General features: G+C 36.9%; 2 protein-coding genes across 2 annotated transcripts; both read left to right on the forward strand.

Moving 5' to 3' along the window:
- The first annotated feature begins 810 nt into the window (after positions 1-810).
- On the forward strand, positions 811-3,185 carry dad1 (defender against cell death 1). Its single transcript, XM_026313605.2, has 3 exons — positions 811-1,131; positions 2,241-2,411; positions 2,968-3,185. Exons 1-2 carry the CDS (start codon positions 921-923, stop codon positions 2,369-2,371), a joined length of 342 nt encoding a protein of 113 aa, XP_026169390.1. The 5' UTR covers positions 811-920; the 3' UTR covers positions 2,372-2,411; positions 2,968-3,185.
- Positions 3,186-7,679: 4,494 nt separating this feature from the next.
- On the forward strand, positions 7,680-11,712 carry pigr (polymeric immunoglobulin receptor). The gene is made up of 8 exons (XM_026314580.1): positions 7,680-7,835; positions 8,475-8,819; positions 8,977-9,058; positions 9,214-9,440; positions 10,504-10,600; positions 10,862-10,950; positions 11,056-11,105; positions 11,222-11,712. Exons 1-8 carry the CDS (start codon positions 7,787-7,789, stop codon positions 11,303-11,305), a joined length of 1,023 nt encoding a protein of 340 aa, XP_026170365.1. The 5' UTR covers positions 7,680-7,786; the 3' UTR covers positions 11,306-11,712.
- Positions 11,713-17,758: the final 6,046 nt, after the last annotated feature.

The raw sequence follows: 17,758 nt of genomic DNA on the forward strand, positions 1-17,758 counted from the left end.
ATCGTTATTTAGTTTATTTATTTATTTCTGTATTTATTTCTTAGACGATATGTAAAGAACATTTACAAACAAATGACATAGAACAGTCATGTAGCTATTCCAATGAAGAGACAAAGACAAGTATGTGTAAAGTCCAAAAAGTATGAGGGGACTGGGGGATTAAAACAAAAATAGTAAAAGCAATAAAAATAATAATAGTAGGAAAATGTAAGGTAAATTAAAGAGACTGAAACTGAGTAAATGAAGGAAATAACCAATAATGCAGCAACTTATTTTTTTTTCATAGAGTGAATGCTTTGTTGTTTCAATATTTACATAACGTAAATAATTACTATTTTTATTATTTTTTATCACCTTTTAAAAAATATGCAAAATTGAGTTTTTATTGGATAAATATGGATATAAACAATATAGAAACAATACGTTTCTGGATTATTACATTGGCTAATTTTGGACTTGTGAGGAGATGACCATTCACCAAAAGCTCGGGGAGATGAGGGCTTACAGTAGACTAAAATTAACTATGAGACATCAAAAAGACAGCCTTTGGTATTAATTTTATAGCGGTAGTATAATAATAGTAATAACAGTAACATAATAGTGTAACATACTACCTTCTGTCGTACAGTTTAAACCTTGAGAAGAACATTTCAAAATGTATATGAGGTATAATGGTTTTATAATTGTCTAATAACTGCATTACAGATCATTTAAAATGTGGCTTTTACTGGTCATAGTCACTCGGTAGCCTGAATCCAACAACTGGCTATTTTGGTTCCCCTTTCTGAGCCAGTCGGAATACATTCATTGTGACACCAAGTCCGCTTCCGGTTGATGAGGACACGTCACTCACTCGACTGAGAAACGAGCTGTGCAGTCCTCGTTATTGACCCACTGTGAAAACATTGGAGGCCCAAACCATGTCGAACTCAGTCATATCGGTTATTTCCCGATTCCTAGAGGAGTACGCCACCACGACGCCCAACAAGCTGAAGGTGGTGGATGCATATTTGCTGTACATCCTATTGACAGGAGCGCTGCAGTTCCTGTATTGCCTGCTCGTTGGCACCTTCCCCTTCAACAGCTTTTTGTCGGGCTTCATCTCATGTGTGGGCTCTTTCATTCTCGCAGGTAAGTACTTGTTCAGCTGCTTTGTATGCTGGTATGATTTACCGCTGTCTTACATGATGTTTCGGTGTCATGTCTTGAGATGAAGCTCGTGAGGATAAAGCAAATAATAACGTATGGAAACCTCCACCTACTTACTCTACTGAGTTAGAGTCACTGGCTATTTCATGCACTCCTTGCTCACACTAATGCAGTCGTGTACAAAGAGCCCTTATACTTATGAAGGTTATAATGTTCAATTTTGTGTAAACTATTGTATCCCCTTAATATTTTGTGTCATACAATTTATAACACAAAATATCAGCAACCAGCGCCACAAACAATTGCTTCTAAATTACTGCTAAGTCAATTCCTCATGAAGATGGGTTGTTTCCTTAGAGAAGGTCAGTTTGAGGTGGGAGAACCTTAGAATCTGGCAACATCGTGTTGCTTCGTACTTTATTTCAGAATAGTTTAATCCAGAGCTCTTATTGTTGTGACTGAATCACCTGTCAATTGGTGCTGAACATGGTGGGATTGATTGCTGGGTTAATATGATAATAGTGATGATTGCTGCATTCAATTGCACCTGTTGATGTTAGAAAATGGTAGAAAACAGTGGATCAATAACACATTGTAGTTCCCCAGGAACTACAATGCACCTGAACTACTTTAACTGAGTTTTTAAAGGAAATGTGTGTCACTTTATTTTTAGACTCAATCAAGTTTTCACTGAGTGAGAGGATTTAATATTGACCTTCAGCATAGCTCTAGGGGAAATGAATCACACACCATCACAAATGTTACTCTTCTTATTCCCAGGTTTCATGAAGTTAAAACAAACTGCAATTTTTAAATTCAGATCCACCCTTCTTTAAAATATAACCACAGTAGCAGAGATTCAGTCTCAGATCAAAAACCTCTTCCTTACGTTGAAGTAGAACTTGATAAAATTATATGCTTAAATCTTTGTAACCCATTGCATTTGTGATATTTTGGTGCCAAACTGAAAATTAAAAATGTCGAAAAGATCATGAAAATAATCTGGTTGTAGTCCTGATGCTTTTATGTGTTATTTATGGGTCTAATGTGGAAAAAAAAAAGAAAGAATCATCTTCTTTTGTTTTTCTCAGTGTGTCTTCGTATCCAGATCAACCCACAGAACAAAGGAGAGTTCCTGTCTATTTCTCCTGAGAGAGCCTTTGCTGACTTTCTATTCGCTCACACTGTCCTCCATCTGGTTGTGATGAACTTCATTGGTTGAAACAGACATGCCTCCAGCTCCCAGTGTCTTTTCTCAGATGGTTGGTATTTCACACATGCAGTTCTCATTTGGGGAATTTTTTAAAATTGGGTTCTTAAATTTCCGTTTTCTTCAGTACCATCGCCACAGTCAAGTTGACACATTCATGATAAGCTTTTTATTAACTGTTATTTTTAACAATTTAAACTGTTCCTTGTTTGAGCTTATCTCCTATTTTAATTAACAGTGTAATTGGTACCTGTGACTATGACAGTCAGAAAAGAAATGATCCAAGACATTAATATGGATAAGTGTATATACATCAGTATAGAGTCTCTCTATTGGAAATACATGGGTTTATATAAAGATAAGTACGTATGCTTATAAAACAAGATGTGTACCCTTGTTATGTGGATGCTCAAATTAACCATCCTTGCCACTTGTTTCTTGGCTTCAAATTGAACATGTGGCAAGAGAGATGTCCACCTTATACTATAAATTGCTTCTGCTTTGTTATAAACAGTTTTGTATTTTCTTGTTTTTCAGTTGCTTCTTAATTATGTCTATAACATAGATGTCACCAACCTTTCTACGTCCTATGTTTTCTTTTCTTCCAGGGAAGTTATCAAAACATCCTTTCAAGATATGATTCTACATCATCTTTTGTATCATCGCACCATCAACATTGAAGTAGCTGCATTTTGTGACATGATGCAGTATAGTTTTCTTGCCGATAATGGTTGATTTTGGTCTTTTTTTAAATGTAAAATTTGTAAAGCATTCCCTTTTTTGCACTGAGGCAAAGAAATAAAAACTGAAATGGTGACCTTGTGAATGGGTGTAATGAAATGTTAACTGACAGTTTCAGGGAGATGCTAGTGGGTAGAGTACACATTATTGTGTCCATAACGGCAAAATAGTAAACATATGGTTCTTTACACAAACCTGTACATCAACAGGCATATATACATATATAAGAGCTGTCAGTCTATTTAAAAAATTTAAAATACTAGGATTTACCTGTAAATTTGTTGAAATAAAGAAATGCATGAGAAACTAGTGTAAGGAAACAGATCTAAACTTCCATCTGGAAGCTTTTTACAATGAAACTTGCCGTTCAGCAGACCAGGTGTCGTGTCTTCTGCCATCATATTAAGTAGCGTAGCATTTGCTAGCAGCTGCTCATACGTTTTCCATTACAGCTGGAGTTCAATCGTTAAATCAGAGTTCACTGTCCAAGGCAAACCAAAGGGCAAGTCAAAATCTTAAGGTATGTATTCAGGTCCATGCAAAATAAGTCTCTGTAGCCTAAAATATATAATCACTCTGTAAACATTTTTTATTTGCTAGTGCCAAATAAAATGTGACAGCTATATTAATTATGAAACATTTAATTAAAAATTTAAAAAATCATTTGAAACTTGAAATCAGCATTTAAACCACACAGATCACAACACTGAAGCTAAATGGAAGTGAAAAGAGGGAGCAATGACATAGCAAAATTTTGCAAAGGTACATGTGGTTGTCACATAATCACATGGCACAGCTGTACTTGTTTCATAGCACACCATTTGGGAACCAAGGAGCTTAGCAGGTCACTGAAGTATCTATGATTTCACTCATTTTATGTGGTTTCTCCTTGTTTTTCATCTCTGTCTCTTCCTTTGTTCTTCCACATCCAGAAGACCAAGTGCTGATAACATCAGTGCCATTTGCAGCTTCTTGTCAGACGTGTTCTTGACTAGAAGCAGCTTTAAGCCTGTGGTGCTTTGCAGTTTGTATGCAGAGCAGGTCTACTGCTTTCCTTTTTGAAATCATGAATCAAGGCTATCACCATGTGCTATTGGTCAGAAGTTTAGATAACCACAATGTGTTTAAGATAATAAACAATTATAGTCTTTTGTATCTTTGCTGGACACACCCATTGAACAGTTCCAGTGCTGGTCATAAGGAGTGAACTGGTTCTTTGTTACAAACTTGGATGTTTGGTGTGAACCTTCTTCTTCCACAGCATCTCTATTGGGTGAAAGTCTGGGCCACCTCAAAAGGTTGGTTTTATTTGTCTGAAGTTGTTAAGTAGTAGATTTAGAGTCATTGTCCAACTGCATCGCCCACATTCTGCTGAACTTCAGTTGGCAGATAGTCACCCTGGTGTTACCCTGTAAGATATAGTACCTTGAAAAACTTTTGGAATTTAATTCCTCTTTGATCGCGGCAGCTTTCCAGGCCCAGAGTCAGTAACATCTATGATGCTCCCTATGGCCCATTTTTGCCATGAATGTTCATTTTTGTATGCAGTGCCCTTTTCACACCATATGTACTGCTGCATATTTTCTCTCCAAAAGTATACCTTTGTTTCATCAGTCCGCAGCATATTTTCTCAGTAATGTTGTTCTTTGTCAAGGTGTGCTATGGCAGATGTCAGGTGCAGAGTTGTTTTGTTTGTTTGTTTGATTTTGAGAGCAGCAGTTCCATGTAGCCATGCATCATGTGAGCACAGATATTAACCAGTGAAAGTGATTCATTTAAGTCTGTAGGTGTCTGCTCTGGGCTTTTTTTCAACCTCATTAAGCATTCTGCATTGTGCCTTTGGAGACAGCTGGATGCCCAGTTCTAAGCACAGTAGACACAGCACTAAATCATCTCCATTTACAGATGGTTTGTCTAACTGTGGAATGATGAATATCTGAACTCTGAGATTACTCTACTCTTTTCCAGCTTATGCAAATCAACAGTTTTCGATCGTAAGTCTTCTGACATCTTTTTTTTTTTTTTTTTTTTTTGCACCAGTAAATACTTCTTGTAATAGCAACATTTTAAGTTGAAGTAGCTGTAACTCACACTGCCACACTCCCAATTTAATTTTGTTGGTTGGACTTCAGGTTTCCTAACTCCTTACTCCAGTTTCATCTGTTCATGTCAGGGGTTTGCATGCTTTTTCTGGACAAGAAAAAAACAAGTTGTTTTTCATAAGATTAAAATAAATTGTGTTTTGTTTCTTATTGTAACATAGAAGACCACCTGACCATTTTGGACCAATTTATTCATAAGTCCAGGTAATTACAAAAAGAGTTCCCTTACTTTTTTTTGCCACTGTATGCAATCGGACTCTGTGTCAGAGTTGGTGGAGTATTTAAATTAACAACTGGATATTGTAATGAGAAATTATTTCTATTTTGAGTAATAAGAAAAATGCTACATCCAGATTATAATGGAAAATAGCAGAAGAAAAAAGAAGGCTTAGTATCCAGTGATGGAAAGTTACACACATTTTGAGAAGTATTTCTGTTTTTATGCAGATGTGTATTTCCACTACTCTTCATTTAGAGCGAGATATATACACAATATTTTTGTTTTAGTTAGTAATTAAACTAGCCAGCAGAAAACAGAGTAATTATAATGATTACTACCCTGAGCAGTTGCATCATTAAAACCGGCGTACACGTTAATGTATCATAAAAAATAATAATCTCATAATGTAAGAAATTATATAAAATATAATCTTTGAAAGGAGTGCTTCTGCATGAGTGCATTTGTTTTGATTGTTATTTTTCTCACAATACTAACACTAACTAAAGTTTTGAATGCATTTAAATTGTGACAAATTATTTTTTTGTAACGCTTTTACTCGTTTAGTAAAATACCTGAAAATTTCTTCCACAACTGTACATAGTTTGTAGCACCCCACAGAATGCGCTATTTCTTCAGTTGATGCTACAGTAAGCTGAAATTAAGTGTGTGGGGGGCAGAGGCCATATACTTGTGCAGCGGGCCTGCTGCCATATTGCTGCCAAGAGAGGCAAAAGCAAGAACATTGCACCCCAGAGCAATAAACACATTTGCTTCTATTACTTGCTCTGGAATAACTGATAGAGTCAGACACATTGCAGCTGAACAGCTTTAAACTGGGGCATTACCAATGCACACTTACATTTGTCACAGAATGCATTGACCTGAGGGCGTATTTTAGCTGGTTTGGTCTGAAGGTTCTGACTGTAAAAGGCCAATTTGAACTGTATATGAAAGTACCTTTCACACAGAGATGAAAAATAGACCAAATTAAATTGGCACCCCAGATTTCTCCTGTAAAGGTCAGCTTTAAATCTCTTCCTGTTTTGATTTAATAGACAGAGACAGGTAGCCTATCTACCTAGCTCTCCATATTAAATGGATGACATTAGCACCTGTCCTTTTGGAAAGGGTAAAAGTAATAAATAGTAGAGTAGTAAGAATGGTGATGCTGTAAACTGAAAATGGAATATATTTGGCCAGAAAAATCTAAACAAAGAGTTGAAAAAGGTTGGATGAGGTCTATAACATTCACCTTATTACACTAAGTATTGAGTGTCTTGTCCTGGATGCAGGGCATGAGAAGCTGTTTAGTCAGTTGTGTAATAAGTATTCAGATCATATACTTGAGCAGTGCTACCACTCTAAAAATGTTACCAGTAAAAGCCATTCAAAAGAATATTTAATTAAATATCATCAACATTTCTCAACCTATTATTTACATAATGGCCCATGTTACAGGTTTACTATTGTATATTATACTGTTGTATGTAATTTTGACTTACTGATTTTATTTATATTTAAGCCGCACTTTAATGTTGTGGCTAGTCCACGTAGAGGTGACTAAAGCACACTGAACAGGGCTTTTTCAAATGTTAATATACACAGTTATTAAAGCTGTTAAATTAATGAAGTGTATTAAAATGTGTAATATTTTACTCTGAAATAAAATGGCTTGACATCACTGAGTACGATAAAAATAACATTCTCTAAAAGAAATGTTGGGACACTGACACATCAGTGGGTGGAACTTCTTTAGTAAAAGTTAAGTTTCGTTTCTGAGATCTGCCAGCATTTTTCCAGGAAATGGATGACCATAAAAGGCTTTGTAGCCAAAGCAAAAAAGAGGACTTAGGGACATCCTAAAGTCCACAGAGCAAATTAGGAGGATTGGAAAAATTGTTAATTCAGCGACTGAATCCAGAAGCTTAATCCAACAAATGAAGACTGGACCACATCCAAAGTTCTCAGGCATCAAAATCAAATAATTTTATTGTAGCTTGCCAAATTAATTCTCTGCATAATGTACACAGCATTTTGCCTGGGAGAATGGGTTATTACAAAGGTGGCAAATACTGGAGTAATAAAAATAGGAGATATGACAGTGATATGATGAAAAATTATCCTAATGTTTTGCTTTATTGAGTATAATGTAATTTTGGAGTGTTACTCCATACAGGGAGGACCTAAGAATAAACATAATCTACAATTAAAATATAACTGGCATCTACATAGTTAACATCTGGAACATCTGGAGCCAACATATGGTCACATGATCAAGAGGAAGTTGGAACTTAGCGGAACCTGAAGTCTGTGTTTACACAAGGGAAACAATTTACTTGGTAAACCTCAAACTGACTCTGAAACATGCCACAACTCTTCATATTCACCCTCAGCCTATTATCTTGGATTCCAGGTAATAACTATTTTAACTGAGGTTATATACTGATCAGTGTTGTACAGTTTACTTTTGCAACTGTTTTTTTTTTCTGCAGATAACGAATAACAAAAAGGAGTTCTATATCTATATCTGCAACCCATACACTTTCTTCTTGTACTTTTTCAAAATACTTGTGCTATTGTACACTGTACGAGGTTTCTTATGCATCACTTCACTTCACCTGATTACTTTTCAGTATTAATCATTATTGAAGCTAGTTGTTAAAGTTGCATTTTTTTCAAGGTACTCTAAAAGGCTTTTTTTCCCCTCAAAAAATCCTAGTTTATGTACTGTTTTCCCTTTTGGCAAGTGTATTTTTGATGTTTATTTTGTCAAGTCTTCAAAAGCCTGTTATATTTGTCCTCCCAAATCTGTATTATAGTGGGATAATCCAATTTTGGAATGAGAAGTATGGAGAGGGAAGTGAAAGCAGAAGAAATAATTTTGTTACAGAGGAAACTGAAACTATAAATGTGGTCCAAGTATTGCTGGAGGCCACTTTCCCATGAAGTTCAGTCATAGATAAGAAATGTCCAAATGTGAATAGCTTCTGTTGTGGCTGCAGCATGACTGAAAGTTTGAGTTCAGCATTCAATCATTTCCACTTTCCATCAGGTTTCCTTTGTGGAGTAACTACGGTGGATGAGTTTGCGGTCCTAGAGGGCCGATCCCTCACAGTCCCCTGTCATTACGAGCCTCAGTATGCCACCTATGTGAAATACTGGTGTCGGGGAAAAATGAGGGAGTTCTGCTCCAGCTTAGCCCGCACAGATGACCCCAATTCAGCTAATCTGGCCAAAGACAAAGTGAGCATTTTGGATGACCCGGTCCACCTGGTGTTCACAGTAACCTTAAATGACCTGAAGGAGGATGAATCTGGGTGGTACATGTGTGGTGTGGAGGTCGGTGGTTTATGGAGTGCTGATGTTGTTGCTTACACTAACATCAAGGTCATCCATGGTGAGTAATGGGTTGAGTTTGAACTGATAAAACTGTATTGCACTATAATGAAAAAAAAAACAAAACAAACATTCATGTATTTCAAATTAGTCACATTTTAAATGTGAGCTGTCAGTATACTCTATACCCTGTATGTTTTATTTATTTTTTCTTGCAGGTATGTCTGTGGTGAACAGCCACCTAACTGGGGAAGAAGGGAGTAGTGTCACAGCCGAATGCCTCTACAGTGAGAGATACAGGTATTTGATTTTCCAATCCATACTTGGTCAGCGTTATCAAAACAAAATTACAATCACACCAGTAAACCTGAGCCTGAGGAAAATAGTTTGAAATCGTTGAAAATCTTGAAGGACACTCAGCCTTCACTAACTAACCTGTGACTGTTTGCCTACAGAGGAAGTGAGAAGAAGTGGTGTCGGAGTGGAGACTGGAGTTCCTGTCTGCACACGGGTTCTGAAGGGAGCTACGAAGACACTTCAGTGGCCATCAAAGATGACAGAACTGGGGCTTTCACTGTAACTTTAAAGAAGCTGCAGATGAGAGATACTGGTTGGTACTGGTGTTCTGCGGGACAGCGGCAGATAGCCGTGCAGGTGCTGGTCACACCACAACCCTTGACTAGTAGGTTGATAAAAAGCTTTTAAATAAAAAAAATGTTATGCATATAAGAGAGAGATATGTGTGTGTTTGTGTGCGTGTATGTGTGTGTGTGTGTGTGTGTGTGTGTGTGTGTGTGTGTGTTTTGATTAATTCTTTCCTGTCTAATTTTTGCAATACATTGTATTTTATTGTTTTTCAGAGAGCAGTACAACAAGTGAACACAACACAGATGTATTGTTTCCTTATTAAGCTGAAATGCCAAATGCTTTAGCAAACAACTGTACACATGCAATGAGCAGCCACTGAAATTGTGTTTCTGACCCTTGGTAAATGTCAATATATACTTTTCTTTTAGCTCTGTTTTGGTGTCTACCAAAAAAAGAAAAGAAAAGAAAGAATATATATATATATTCAGCTGATAAACTGCTAAATGTTCTGCTTTGTTCAACAGTTAACTAACTTTGCCAGCTGTTTGGTGCTGCCTAATAGTATTGAGTAACTTTTATTATTATTAGAGCCTTCTCTCTGCCAAAAGCTGACTGATGTGGCAGGGGCATAAGGTTCATGAGGCCAGTTAAACTGGATCAAAACACAGTTCTGTAATAAATAATTTGAGTTTGTCACTGTCAGTGATCACTTTCACATCACACCGTCATTTGAATAGTCACTGTTAATATAAAAATATAAATTAAAACATTTTGAGCCTGGAGACCTGACAAATCAGTTTACTGTCTGCCATTTAGATGATTTCTGACTTGCTGCTGAATGTCACTGGAAACTACTTAAAGCAGGTATTGTAGATATGAAAAGAAGCACAGTTTTCTGACTACATGACCTTTCACCATGACAGTTTGTAGCTGCTGAAATGAAAAGTAGCCAAGTGCAGCTTTAAAGATCAATATGTGCTTGTGACAGATGGCAGGTGCTCTCAGGTCTCCAGCTGCACAAAGTATTGATTATTACAAGTCACTTACTGTATTACAAATATTGATGTTATGAACTCTGTGGTTACAGCTACAAGCAGTATTTCACTTATCATAGGACATGTTGTTTTCTGTCTTGTGTATATTCTCATTTTCTTCAGCAATGGCATCTGTGACATCTCCACCTATGCCAAATCAGTCTGTTGCACACCTGCCTCCACCCAAACCCATCACTAAAGAGTCCTGGAACAGTCACAGGTGAGAATGAAGAACTTCATCATTGTCGTTTCCAGCGGCGTTTGTATTTATGTTTTAACTTGAATATACATTTTTTAAAAAGTGGCTTCCATGTTTGATGTGACGAATGCTTACCTATACCATCGTGTTGGAGTTCACGGTCGTATCGTTCATCATCACCTTGGCTGTCATGTTGCTGTTCATGAATAGATGCAGCATATACATGAGCTGCACTTGAAGCTAGACTATCTCTCCACACCAGTGTGTATTTTTGTGTTTTAGTCACATCTTGGAGTCTTTGCTGGTATGCACATCTTTAATGCTGCTTGTGGGCTTGGCTATAGTGGCACGAAAAATGTGGAAACTACACAGTAAGTATCACATCTGGACCGAATCATGCCACTAACCTATTCAAAACATCAATGAAATATTGGTAAATGCATTAAATATATCTGATCCTCACATTGTGTTTCTAGAGCGAGATCCTGTGACAAGACAAGTTAAGGAAATGAAAGCAAGGCTCAATGTAAGCCCCCATTAGAATATCTGTCACTATTCTATTATTCACCGTCCTATTCAAAAATACCATTATTAAGGATATGCTTTAGTGATTATGCTCATTTTTCTTTCTGTCTGCTGCAGGAGTATGCAGGGGATGTAGGTGACCTCCATAACCCTGCTGTCGTTTTCCTTAACACACATTCCCAGGATGTGCATATTGTCTGATTTTAGTCTGTGCGTTACGCCGCAGTGTTAATTGTTACTCTTTGTAACTGAATGTAATTGTTGTGTTCCCTGCACAGAAAACATGCCGTCTGCTTACTGTCTTTGAATATTACATGCCATACCACATTTGAAGACATTTCTGATTTTCTGCTTGATACTTTCAATCAACTTTCAATCACGTCTTCTGTATTATTGTTTTGATTTGTTTTTTGAATTTATGTTGTACAAGCCTGAGTGGTTACAGTTAAACAGTTACACATGCTGTGCTTTAGTCTGATGCCCAGTATTTTTTGATTTCATATTTTTATAAGAGAAACGAGACAGTAGGGTCTGATAAGTAGTTGTCTTCCACAGTAATTTCCATGAAGTAATTGGTCTTTTTTTAAGTGGCTGAAAATATAATTCAGCCATTAGCCAAAAACTAAAATCTAAAAATACAAACACAAATAGAACATTTAAGGAATGTTCTCCTCAGTATATCTAAAACTACACCTCTGCTCAGAAATCCACTGCTGTTTATAATGAACTGTTTAAATTGTATCAATCATTAAAACACCAATAAAAGAGTTTGGTCCTTATGTCTACTGATGCTCATGTTCACTCTCTACCTGTGGCATAAAGATAAAACTGCTTTGAACTGCTGCAGAGAATAAGACCAGACTGAATAATAAGTGCAACACAGTAAATCTTGTCTGCATGAAAAGCCCAGGAGACTGAAACGAGCACACTTTCAGTTTAGAGCTACTTTCCAAACAAGATAATGAAGTGGCTAATTACCACATTTAGCTCAAGTCCTTTTGACAGAAAACTTGTGCAACCAAACTCAGATGACACAGACAGAGATGAACAGTTTAATGAGATATAGTTTTTTTAAGAAGAAAGTGAACAAATGAAAACATATATTAGGAGTTAACCTTAAATTAACCTTGAAAAAAAACCAGCTCCACATTTGAATCTTGTCTGGTCACAAAAGCTGCGTTAGAAGTGTAAATTAAGACATATAAACAGCATTGTAAGCAACTGCTCAGCACTCTTAGTATAACTCTCTCACCTTCGTATAAGGATAGGTCATTTTCTTGTTTGCGACTAAAAAACTGACATTTAGAAAGTTCAAATTTTAATTGCTGCTGTGTTTCATTGAATTGAATAGAATTCCTACACACATTCACCTCTTATTGATGCATGCTGTAAAGCTTTTCTCATGCCTGTGAATTATGGTCTTTGGTGGACATGTTACTGATAATTAATGATTTTACTTTACATGATAATCAAAAAAACAATATTAAGTTATTGTAGACAAAGGTCGGTCATATCCCCACTGAGCTTAGGACAAGAGCCAGCCACAGCACATAGCTGCAGTGCTGTCAGTAATGCAGACCTCGGGCTTAGTGATAGAGGCAACACACTAAAGGTTGTTGCTTTCATCACGTTTGGCCAGTGTTGCTGCAAATGGCAGAGGCTGCTCAGGAAACATAGAGTTCACTGGTTTTTATTTGATGCTGGGTTTGAAACATAGGAAACTGAATTCTTTTGACCCTCCATCGTGACCATGTTTAATTACTACTCTGCATTCAGTTATTGTTGATGATGTTATCGAAATTATCTGTATAGTTTTGTTTATCTCTCCATTCTTGGGAAACCTCCACTGTATTTCTACCTATTTTGCAGAGCTTATCTTGCAGTCACTATCTTGGATCATAAGCTACACTCAGCTGGTAATTAGATACACCAAGCTTGTGTAGTTTTTACTTATTGTATTTATTCTTTTTTGCCACTTTTTATGCAGCATTCTAGGCCAGTTTTCAGTGCAACATTGGAAGATACACTGCAGGACACCACTGCTCCTTCTAGCTAAAGAGTATTATTTCTTTGGTTTAATTCTTTTCAAATGAAAATTATATGACTATAATTACTATTTATATTTCATTTAAAAGTAATTTAACGTAAAATGTCATAGCAGCTGTGAGGCGTTTACTGTGCCATCCTCTTTAATAATCAAATACTTTGCCATTTATATTAGGATTAGCAGATTTATCGCTAAATAAAAGTGAAACGACAAACAGTTACTAGGAAAAATAAATATGTGGTAATACGTGGTTAGAGTGCACCATGGTGTGGTGATGTTATTGTATATTTGCAGCACCACCATGTTTTTACATTTACATTTTCTAAACTGAGTGTTTCATAAATTCTGTTCTAGCCTCTGTAGCCTCCTCTGGTCTAGTTGAGTTTCATCACTGATTTGATGTTCCAGGCATTCAGTCATGAATCCTAATGCATTTCAAGCATAATCAGTTTGGCCACTAGATGGAGGTCAACCCTGTATGAAATAATGTTCTTTATGTTATGTATTGCTTGTGTATGTGCTTGTGTTTGTGTGTCTGGTCATGCAGAAATATGTTCCTTTTATCCTGGCCAGACACCACAGACATTCTTTATTAAAATAATAGCAGCAGAACAAAGTAAAGAGAATAAAAAGAGACTAAAATGCAGGATTTTTTTTTTGGTCTATTTTTTCAAACATTCCAATTCTTGCTGAAGCCTAGAGCTTACATTTCTGTAACTGTTCCCCTGAGTATTTACAATCAATACTTTTGTAGTCTCCTTGTGCACAGCTGCAAATAATAAGGCATCAGTAGGAAACATTGAAGGCCTGGCTGAAGAATTAGGGACTCTTCTATGCTGTGTGACAATTGCTATGAAGGCCAAACATTGCACAAGCATGAATGGATCCTATTAAACACTGCACTACTCTTGTTTGCCCAAGTAGACAGGATGGTTAGGATGTTGCGTAATGAGGGTAAAAATAATATAATAATGGCTGCAAGTAACCTGAAAGTGTATCTTGCTTTTCTGTGGCTCATGGATGGTGGAGTTGTGGATGATGTCCATTTACCTATACCAAGCCTTTATAGCTGCACTAATTCACACCAGAAAAATGCCTAAACCTAGTTAATACATTTTTTTCACATTATAAAGCATCTTTTTAATAATAATATGCTGTTTGTTGGTTCACTGGCTCCCTCACTTTTCCACTATAAGATGGATAGCAAAAGAGGCATAATTTCCCTCAGTGTTTCTATAGTAACAGTAGATTTAAAACCAAACAAAAACAAAATGAACCTAGTCCCTATGGTAGCTGCCAGATCCTGTTCAACCATAAGATCCAGCGTGACTTTCCAGAGTGCCTCTCACCCACTGAAAGAGCATGACAAGGTTGGAAATTATGGGCATGAGCAGGCCCTGCTCTGCATCCCTAGGCTGCAGACACATCATACCTATTGTAGAAATAATTCCTGCACCCTAAAGTGTTATGGTTTAATTTTCATTTTTATGACTATAAGAAAAGTTACCATAAAAGGAACTTAAAAGAATAAATGGATGTTGTAGAAAATTTCTATTTCAACCAATTGTTTATATGAATGCTCCCAGTGAAGACAAAGATGCATTTGAGTTTAATTTGATTTTAGTGTCATCAGGCACTTACTGAAAATAGGAACAACAAGACCATAGACAGTGTCAACATAGAGGGTATTCACTATAAGGTATATATATTAACTGTCTTAGTGAATCCAGCTATTTCCTAATTTATAACTTTGCTCACATCATAATTTTAGAAGTCTAGTAGAGCTTTGTCACTTGAATGTGAACATTTGTCATTCAGCACTTTATTAAGTGCTGTCTCCTTTTGTCCTGCTGTGCACCAGTTGCCTCACACTGTTTTTTTAAAAGTATAAGGCAGTGTGATTGTGCATAGTTTGATAATGATTTAAATGACAAAATAACACATTAAGGTTGCCCCTTTTCCTAAGAAAAGGACATGCATTAGTGTAACAATTTTGGCTCACCATATGTAGAGTCTGGCAGTCACAGGGGATGTGAGATTGATCCTCGAGGATCAGCACAATACACCTTGAGAAAATCAGTGGTAATGTACATTCTTTTTCCGGGTGACATTAAGATTTACTTAACAGTTCATGGGTTGCTAGGAGGACAGAATATTATTTTTATTTTAAACACTACATCCAAACAAGCACAAGGACAATGCCAGCTTAACTGGGCATTTTTCAGTGTTCTTTTGCTGGCAAGTAAATAGTTATATACAGTACTGTATTTTAGCAGATGATAATCCTGTACACATTTGTATGCTTACATATCTACCAGGTTACCAAACCAGAGCAGAAGAATTCAGTAAGCAATAAGAAATTCCAGTCCACATGAGGGATGTGCAGATCGTCATTTATGAATAATTGTACAAATCTGTGATTGAGTTGTTTAGTATTGTAGCTTCCTCATCATTACATCATCTGCTTGTGTGTTTTTAATAAATCTGGCAGCAACAAGCCAACCTGTTTATGTTCATGTGTTTGATATGGTGTATGGCACTTTGTGTCAGTTGTTGCTGTTTTTAAAGTGCCTTATAAATAAAAGTATTATTATTAATATTATAGTATCAGTTATAAGTCACATGACATATTTACTATTCTAAATCTTTAATGTACTTATCAAGACACTGTGAAATTCAAATCATTGCTAAGGATAAAACAATATCACCATTATGAGAAAAAAAATATATACAAATTTTATAAAGTATAAAATAAACATTGTCTTTAAATAGACACAGTGAAAAAAATGTAGACTTAGTCTGACGGATGAAACCATAGCCTAAGCTCTAAGTTCTACCTGATGCTGACAGTAGTGAGGATAATACCTCAGCTCACTCAATACAAGGATGAGATACCTGTATAAAGAACAGAGCAAATGTCATTTCACCATAGAAATGAGTCCCACTGCATGAAGGCCCACATGGATATTTAAACATATAGATGACATTTGTAGTCACTTAACATACATTTGGTCTCTTGTAGGTAAAAAGGTCAAATAAATTCCATTATCACATCTAGAATTACCATAAATGTTCTAAGACATCCAATTGGTTCTATCAAGAGTTTTATCATCATAGCATTGTTTTGTCCCTTTATCCCTAGCGTTAAGGAGATTTAAGGAGATTTTCTTCTGAGCCACATAAAAATGTCCTCTATGAATCTTTTATCAAACAAAAGGTTATGGCCAAAGGGGTTGTTTCTATCTTCTCATATGCCTTAAATAACTTTGTAAAATGAGCTGTTCTTTGACACTGCAGCTAATATTTATCGCCAACAGGACCTTGTTAGCATTCAAAATAACTTGAACAGCAGTTCAGCAGGTGCTTTTATGTAATGTCTATGAAGATTCACAGTCATCCAGGTGAAGTTATCGAGAAGCTGAGTCACGGCAACTGCACTTCTAGTTTTTTAGGTGGAAATGTTTCACTATGTAGAAATGTTTTTAGGTGGAAATGTTTCACTACTCACCCAAGTGGCTTCTTCAGTCTAAAGAGGAAGTTGGGGAAGTTCAGTATTTATCCTCACAAGTTAGTTCCCTATTGGCACCCCTATTCTGAAGAGGCCTAATGAATGTGAACTATGTAAACGGGGTGAGAGTCATTAGACCCACACTTCTGAGTTGGTTTCATTTCACTATGACAACTATGAAAGATGATCATCATCGTTAGGTGAACAAAGAAGTGAGCTCAGGTGAGGGCCGACTTGGTGGTGGATTCACGTGACTGCTCTGATCCACAAACTGGCTGTGTGAGTGTGTTCTTCCTGGAAAACATTTGATGTGTTCTTTAATTTCCTGGGAACAGATGAAAGGGCAGCCTGGTAGATTGAAGACAGGTTATGTCTGAGCCCTCCACCCCTGTTAAGGGAGGGTTATTCCACTTGGACATATTGTATATGGTTTTTCTGACCCCTCTCTCAAACCACCTGTCTTCTCTGTCTGAAATATGTACATCACTGTCTTCAAATGAGTGTCCTGTTTCCTTTAAATTGAGGTGCACTCTGAGGAGTCCTGAGGAGCTGCACCTCCTGTGCTGGGCCATCCTCCTGTTAAGTGGTTGTTTGGTTTCTCCAGTGTAGAGTTCTGAGTATTCTCCTTACACTAGACGGCATACACAACAATTCTTATCTTTTGTTATGGTGTCCAGTCCTTTGGGTTAATTAGCCTCTGTCTCAGGTGGGTTTGAAGTGAACCGCTATGTGGTGCTTCCCATCCGTTTAAGCCTCTCTGAAACACCTGCTACAAGAAATGACCAGGTTTTCCCTCTGTGGATCCCGAGTCTCAGCTTGTTCACTTGTTTTTCTGCCTGATGTGGATTCTGCCTTACTGAAAGCCCACTTAGGGTAGCCACAGGTTTTTAGGGCTGTCTTCACACGTATGTCCTCCTTTCTCTTGGCCTCCATAGAGGTGAGGGTGCTCTATGGTGCAAAGTCCTGATGACACCTAGTTTGTGTTGCAGTGGGTGGTGGGAGTCAAATAGAAGGTATTGGTCCATGTGTGGGTTTCCTGTAGACTTCTATTTCCAGGTTACCCTCAGATAATAATAACAAATCTTGATCGTCAGTGGAT

The sequence above is a fragment of the Mastacembelus armatus genome, chromosome 17 (genome assembly GCF_900324485.2).
Source record: "Mastacembelus armatus chromosome 17, fMasArm1.2, whole genome shotgun sequence".
NCBI lineage: Eukaryota > Metazoa > Chordata > Actinopteri > Synbranchiformes > Mastacembelidae > Mastacembelus > Mastacembelus armatus.